Genomic DNA, 8048 nt, shown 5'->3' with positions numbered 1-8048 from the left:
AAGACTAGACCAGAAGTTAAGGAAAGCAAAGATTAATGATTTCAGAGCTGCAATCTTTCAAACTGGTGAAGATACCGCAGAGCTTAAAGGTGTTAAAAGGAGAATGATTGATGAACTAAGATATGCTGAGAAATGTTTGTTGAAGAACTATCTCAGAACAACTCCTGACATCAGAGAGATCAGAAGATGATGAAGCCAAGTCGAAGATCTACAACTGCTTAAATTCTGATATTTATGCAGATTGAAGTTGTTATCAGAAGTTGAAATTGGTAAAACTTTAAGGAATGTAAGTTGTAGTTATCTAGTCTATTTCTCATGCATTTGTACTTAATGTTTTTGACATCATCAAATATCTGTTTAACTTGTATATTTTGTTAATTTACAAGTTGGGGGAGATTGTTAGATATATTTGATAATGTCATGGCTAATATGTTTTATGTTTAGCTTTCAGATCTTGTGTGAACAGGATAGATCAGTACTTAACTGTTGATCAGTACTTATACTGGAAGTCAGGACTTAAGGATATCAGTACTTATATTATCAGGAGATAATCATCAGAAGATAGATATCAGAACTTAAGTGCTGAAGGACAATCAGATAAGGACAGTAGCTGATTAAAGGAAAGAAGATAGAGATAAAACATAAGAAGAGATATGCATGAAGAAGGAACTCCGTGAAGAATGGAATACTTGGAATAGAAGATATCTGATTGATATATTTTAGGAAGCAGAATTATATTCCATATCAATTAGCGATTATCTTGTAACTGTGTAGTATATAAACACAGGCATAGGGTTTACACTAGAAGTGTTATCATTATCGAAGTTATTATTCTATATAACCCTAGCAGCTCTCGTGATATTTGTTCATCACTGAGAGGTAACAGTTCCATATTGTAACAGAGTTTATTATTTCAATAAAGTTTGTTTTCTGTTACTCAAGTTCTTTAAGTTCGATTTGAGTGTACTATACACTATATTCACCCCTCTACAGTGTGTGTGTGACCTAACAACAAATTTGATTAATAAATTTTTAGGGAGACCCTCTAGGGTCTCATTTGTTAATGGATGAATGAGTCATGATGGACTGAATCATTCTATTTTTCCTGTTCACATTATTTGGTTAAAACTGTAAATATCTGGACGACTGGAAATTTTCTGAAAAAAGTGTTGGATGAGTGACCTTTAAAATTTCCACTGAACCAGTCACATATTCATTTTGCTTCTTTCACCGTGCACAATGTATAGAAAATTAGCAGTGTTATAATTGACATCCGATACTTTCATTTGTTTTTAATTAGAAATGAATAAACCAACTTATTCTCTGCTAGTTATGCTAGTACTAGTATGTAAAAATACATGTAAAGTCTGGATTATCATTCTTTAAAATTCATTTTACAAGTTGTAGCATTAATAATTGACGGAAATGGGACATTCAATTATATTACGGTTAGAATATCATGTTCAAGGTCATTCACTAGATCAATTGCCTTCACATGCGTTAGGAGAGAGTGTTGTAATTGCTACCACATCTAGCACATCATTTACCTTCCCATGACTAATAAAACTGGATGCATCTGTAGGTAGGGAATCGACATAGGTGCAAATCGGCAACCCATTGGCGATGGACCAGATTCACCTGATGAGCCAAAAGGGAAAGTGTCTTCATCAACACTAGAGGAAGCTGAGGAACAAATGTCAAGTATGACGGCCTCAGTGATCCTCCCAGAGATTCAACCTCTGGCACGGTCATCTTAGGATGACGTGCAACTTCTCTTGTACAAGGATGGGAAATCGCGAACTCCCATTACACCACTGCTGACCTCCTTAAAGATGGCTCCAGTGTTCCTTTCAGGTACTTCCGGAACTCGAAACTATGAGCGGAGTGTATCTGTAAGGATGAGTGAAACACCAATCCCTAAACCGAGTGATAAAGTGTTGAGCGAAACACCGCGAGAAGCTAATAAGACAACTACCACCCAAAATATGCATATAGACATGTTAAAATACGTAACAAATTTAGATCTTGAAGAGTAATTGACATTCAAAGATGAATATCTCAAAGAACAACTGGTTCTAAAGGATAAATATCTTAAAGATGAATTGTCTGTTAGGGATCATTAGATTGCCCGTCTTTCCGAGCAACTTGAACTTCAACAAGCTCACTTATTTGGATAAATAATTAATTGAATAAAACAGAAAATTACATTAATTTTTTGGAAGATTTTAAAAATTATTGAAATACATTTTTATGTGTATTATTACATTTAGACTATTGGAAAATTATATTTATTTACGTCATAATTTATGATGCTACCTAATTGTCAATAAAAGATACATTCTTTAACTTATAATAAAACATAATTTTATATATTGTTATAAAGACATCTTTTATTAAAAATAATTAAACATTATCACTCGTTTAATCATTTAATGATAAACATGTTAATATAGTCGTTCAAAAAATTTAATTATTTTTATCAAACAATCTTATTCATTACTATTCAGATTATTATTTTTTCAGAAATTTTAAAATTCAAAAATTTTATTCATATTTAACAAATGAGCCCCAAGTTTCCTAGATTTAGTTTTACATTACATAATTTTTTTATAATAAGAACGAAAATGTTCAAATGTAATTCTTAAAGTTTGTACAAAGAAGTTAGGGAGTATTACCTTTAAACAAGGGGAGTATCGTTTAGCTGAATAAAAATCAAATGCAATTCTAGTTTTGAACAATTCATTGTAAAGTCACGCGGAATAACGATATTTACAAAGTAAAAGTCCCCAAGTAAACACGTAATTTTTGAGAGATTTTCTATTTTGCGATTTTACTTTTTATTAAGAATTTTATAAAAATATAGTTCAATCAAAATTAATCCGATATGAAAATAGTTGTATCAAATTTTATTGATTGCATTTGAAATTGCAGAAATTTGTTGATGTTGTATTGAGTTGTAAAAAATCATATTTTGTAAAAAAATTGAAAAAAATATTTTTAAAAATAAAAAAGCAATTTTTTCAATTTTTTCAAAAATGACATTAATTTTGCATTTTTTTGTAGAGTTGATTATCTTTTCAAAAAAGTCCTAAATTTAATATTTCAAGACTAAAAAAACGCATACGTTTTAATTCTGTAACGGCAACCAGTCTCGACCCGAACCGTTACATGCCATGAATCCCAATTTTAAACCCGGCCCAACTACATCATCACGTGATCGACATGGTCAGTACTCGTAATTCCCCGACACTCTCTTTTAGCGCGTTTACCCAACTCCCTAATCCCCTGACGTTCATTTCGTCTACGAAACTGTACTAAATCGCGTAGAACACACCTTCTTAATCAGCAAGTGAAATATGAAAGAATAGAGCGGTAGGTGATCACTATTGGTCGAATATTAATATGGAGCGGCCAGTCATCAGTGGGTAGCTGCTATTCGTTGAATCTCTCTCTCTCTCTCTCTCTCTCTCCCTCTCTCTGTATACAACACAAGGGGTGCTCTGAGGTAAATTCAATTCACTTTTCTAATTTTCATTCTTCAGTCTGTATACATGTATGATATCCATAACTTGTATCTATCTCTCATATGTTGTGCTCTTATAATTTAGATGATTTTGGTTGAATCTATGTTTGTTTTTGATCATCGATTTGAATTGTGTTTATGTTGTATCTTGAGTTCTAAGTGTTTGCTTGATATTCAGTTTTTTATGTTTTGATTTTTGTTCGATTTAGCTTGATTTTTAAGCTGATTGATACGATAAGGACTGTGATTTTTGTTATGATTCTGATCGTATTGTTTTATCGCTTGATTGATTCTTCTTCGGTGTGTAATTTGCAGATCTAACCTTTGAAATGAACCTGACAGAAAAGAATTGATACGATGGGATTGTGTTTATTTGATTTTTATGTAGTTGTATATTAGGCTTTATTTGGTTTAATTTAATTAGTTAATCTAGTTTACGTAGACTTCAAGGAGCGATATAATTACCACAGGATTTAGGACCGGATAAAGGTTGTATTTAACTGATGACTGGAATTGACTTGAGGATTTTGGATGAGTTGCATTTTCATTAGGTCCTTTGCGGAGTTTGAATTAAATTGTATGGTTGTATGATCGTAGGATGATGTATAAATGATGATATACAACCTATGTAAATTTATAGCCTTAACTCGAGATTGAATTTATCAATTATGCTATCTATTATAGTAGAAACGTTATGGGAGGTATTATTTAATCGAGATATTTAATTGTCAGAGTATTATATTATGGAGGTTATGCATTGCAATTAACAAAGATGAGAACTGTGATGTTTTATTTAGATCACAATGGCAAAGGGTGTAGCAGTTCTGAGCAGCAGTGCAGGTGTCAGTGGCACTATTTACTTTACCCAGGAAGGAGATGGTAATTTAATTATTATTTTTCGTTTATTTATGTTTTGTATGCTACACAAAGTAACATTTGTAAAAGAAGATGTATAATGTATGATTTTTGTTCTATTTGTACTCCTCAGGTCCAACCACAGTAACCGGAAACGTCTCTGGACTTGCACCTGGGCCTCATGGTTTCCATGTCCATGCCCTTGGTGATACAACTAACGGTTGCATGTCAACTGGTAAATGTTACTCCTCATTTCTTATATCTTGCCCCTTTATCTAATGAGATTAGAAAATTGAAAGTAGAAAAAAAATAAGTAAATGACCTTGTTCATATATTCTTCCAAGTTATTTAATAATTAATGGTGATTATATTAATGGGCAGGACCCCATTACAATCCTGCTGGCAAAGAGCATGGTGCCCCGGAAGATGAGAATCGCCATGCTGGTGATCTCGGGAATGTAACAGTTGGTGAAGATGGTATGCATGCTTTAAATGATATGTCATAGGCTCATAGCTCGTTTTAAACTACTGATTATTTTTTTATTTAAGCATGTTTCACATCTTACCTGGTTTTCACAACAATTTTCTTTGTGAAGATGAGGTGCCTTTTGTTTGAATAATTTTTTATCATGTAAATGATATCAGACAGAAATGTTATAGGAGTAATGACTTTCATTTGTTTTGTGAAATTTAGGTACTGCCAGTTTCACTATTGTTGACAAGCAGGTAATGGATCTAATCTGAACTGTTTACATCTTGTGTAACATATTGTTTGCCCATACTTCTCAATTGTGAGTTTGTTTCCTGCAGATTCCTCTTACTGGACCGGCCTCCATCATTGGAAGGGCTGTTGTTGTCCATGCTGATCCTGATGACTTGGGAAAGGGTAAGCATAATCTGTTATGTTGCCTTAGTTGACCCTGCTTTGCTTTTCACCCTATCCCAGCTTTACTAAATTTGCTATGTCTGTCTTGATATCCGATAGCTATAGCCTGTGAGTATCATAATTGTAATCAATACTGCCTTTTCTGTGTTTTTAACATTACCAACAAAAATAAAAGCTCAGATGCTTTAGGATGAGTTCATGTGTAAAACGACCTAATGATGTATAATATTTGATCAGGAGGACCTTAGGGATAGACACATTAGTGGTTTTATGTTTTTAACTTTTGTATATTTTCTTTTCTAGTAAAATTATGGACAAGTCACTGTTTAACTTCTGTAAGTGTTTTATTTTTTGTAACATGCGGTTATTATTAATCAAAATTTCTGCACTCTGTTTATAACGGTGTTATTAAATTTGTATTTTGTGAACACACTGAGTTTACGAAGGCAAGTATTTTAGCTAAAGGTGTAGGGGGGCGGAAAGTTATCTGAAACACATGGTTAGAGTCCTTTATCATAATTCAATTTTTTCCTCTATATTACTCTGGACTGTGGTCTATTCTATTCTCTGTTTTGGAATAAGATATGTTTTAAATTGTAAAACAAAATGATACTGTGTAGGTTAAATTATCTATGAGTAGTTGGCTCCCCTAGTCAGTGACTCAGGGGTCTTATTTTTGTAGTATTTTTTAAAAGTTGATAACCAAAATAACCAGGCATGTGCCACAGTAATATTTGGTTGTGTTTCTACTTATTAGCAATGTGTATGTTACATCTGTAGACTTTGTCGATTGACCTGCACTTGTGTATATGTCCAGGTGGCCATGAACTCAGCAAAAGCACCGGAAATGCTGGTGGAAGGGTGGCCTGTGGTAAGTCTTCAGTTGACAACAAAAGCAATCGTAAAATGTCTACTATATATTATCGTCCAAAAATTTTGCTTGACATATTATTGTAAATGCATGCTAACTGTTGCCTTGTTGACTTCCTTGATCACGTATGAAATCAACTCAAGTGTAGTAATTTGAGATCAGTATTAGCATGTCACTGTTACTGTATTTAGTTAGATTACTTTTATTAGGCCGCTAGCAATTATGTGTTTGTTTCTGGGCTATGATATTAATTTATGATCCGCTATTACTGTTGCAGGTATTATCGGTCTGCAGGGTTGATTTGCTGCTCTTTGGTGTGATCGGCTGAAGTCAGACTCTTCTTTAGTTTGTCAGAGTTAAAAACATTTCAAATCTTATTATCAGCTATGACTTTCTAAATAAAATAAGTGTGTGGTACTTATGTACTTTATGGCCTTTGTAACTTGGTTGCATTTGGTTATTTTTCAGTGCTAAATGAGTGTGCCATCATTATGGAATATTTTAACTTTTTACAGTAATAATAAAAGTCACACCTGAAATACTTGGAGAATATAATTTAGAGATAGTTCTTTACGCTGTTCAGCTTTATAAGTACGTGCGTAAATGTGTGACTTCTTGTGACTGGAAATAAAAACTGACAGCAGTAAATTCTGAACATCCTCGCACAAATTTATATATAAACCTGTTAATATTACCAGGAGAGCCAAAGTTATTATTTAGTTTTATATTGGGCCTGTTTGGCAATATGCTTATAAGCCACCATAAGCCACTTATGGCTTATAAGCCCGTAACAGCTTATCGACGAGTGTTTGTCGACCCAACTTATAAGCTGAATTTACAACTTATAAGCTGATAAGTTGAAAGTTGGCGGTGACGTACTTTTTTCCAACTTATTTTCATTTTTTCACTTTTTTTTAAAGTTTTGATTTTAAAATATAAATTTTTAAATATTTACTAATTTAAAATTTATGAACTAAGATAATTATATTTAATATTATTTGTTTAAATTCATTTAAGTAAAAAAACTTCTGACTTATAAGTAAATTTATCAAAACACTTATAGAACTTATAAGTATTTATCAACTTATCACTTATTTCACACTTAATCATTTTAAGTCATAAGTTACTTATTTTAAAATTTCCCAAACGGGCAGATTATGCGAGTTTATCCACTTAAATTATATATGAGGTATTCATCTAATGAAAAGTGAATTTTTTCGAACGCATTTGAATATAACAGAATTAACACATTTAGAAAATTTGTAAAATATATATTTATGCATGATATATAAAAATACAAGCTATATTGATATTTTACTGAGACTACGTTAGTTAAAAGAAATATTAATCGATATACTTTTAAAAATATATTAGTAAAATAGATATGTTACTTAAATAGTTAGATATCTTATTTCAAATATATATTCTACTATATTAATCAGAATGAGTTATAATTTGGTTCAACGATTATCCTATAATTTTGATTATTACAAAAATAAATAAATAATGTTATATATCCACAAAACTACTAAATTATTAAATTACTAAACATAGTCTGTTTATTCTACTAAACTACGAACACAACTTATCCTATTATTAAAAAGTAAATAAATAGTGTTAAATATGCATTAAACTGTTGAATTGTTAAACTGCTGAATTGTTAAACTACTAGATATAGTTTACTTATTGTATTAAATTACGAGAAAAAATGCTCAAAATACACCACTTTTCACCTTCAACTATCCAAAATGTCCAGATGCGCGCGAACCGCCCAAAATACCCACAAAATACACATTTCAGAAATGCGTAGTCAACCTTTCAAATTTTAATAAAAAATATGCATGAAGAATACATATCTTCGTCTTCACTAAAATACAAAAAGTGAATGCGCATGTTGAACATGCGTATTCTTT

At 31.8% G+C, this 8048-nt stretch overlaps 1 protein-coding gene across 2 annotated transcripts; it reads left to right on the top strand.

Annotated features, from left to right (window-relative positions):
• Positions 1 to 3382: 3382 nt before the first annotated feature.
• Positions 3383 to 6690, top strand: LOC141683827 (superoxide dismutase [Cu-Zn]). 2 transcript variants are annotated; one of them, XM_074488592.1, is made up of 8 exons: positions 3383 to 3505; positions 4321 to 4402; positions 4512 to 4613; positions 4760 to 4855; positions 5073 to 5104; positions 5189 to 5264; positions 6082 to 6135; positions 6413 to 6690. In XM_074488592.1, the coding sequence occupies exons 2-8, from the start codon at positions 4327 to 4329 to the stop codon at positions 6433 to 6435; spliced, it is 459 nt and encodes a 152-aa protein (XP_074344693.1). In that variant the 5' UTR covers positions 3383 to 3505; positions 4321 to 4326; the 3' UTR covers positions 6436 to 6690. The 2 variants fall into 2 exon arrangements, with proteins under 2 accessions (XP_074344693.1, XP_074344694.1); XM_074488593.1 differs by lacking the exon at positions 3383 to 3505 and adding an exon at positions 3531 to 3553 and having other exon boundaries at positions 6413 to 6634.
• The last annotated feature ends 1358 nt before the right edge of the window (positions 6691 to 8048 follow it).

Source organism: Apium graveolens, chromosome 9, assembly GCF_009905375.1.
Source record: "Apium graveolens cultivar Ventura chromosome 9, ASM990537v1, whole genome shotgun sequence".
Taxonomy (NCBI): Eukaryota; Viridiplantae; Streptophyta; class Magnoliopsida; order Apiales; family Apiaceae; genus Apium; species Apium graveolens.
Note: the sequence above shows the minus strand (reverse complement) of the source record. Positions and strands in the feature narration are given on the sequence as shown.

Bases quoted from the DNA above. Each gene is read 5' to 3' on its own strand.
- LOC141683827 (XM_074488592.1), top strand. From the start codon at position 4,327: ATGGCAAAGGGTGTAGCAGTTCTGAGCAGCAGTGCAGGTGTCAGTGGC. The intron at 4,614-4,759 runs GTAAATGTTACT...ATTAATGGGCAG, and splicing joins TAACGGTTGCATGTCAACTG to GACCCCATTACAATCCTGCT. The intron at 5,265-6,081 runs GTAAGCATAATC...GTATATGTCCAG, and splicing joins TCCTGATGACTTGGGAAAGG to GTGGCCATGAACTCAGCAAA.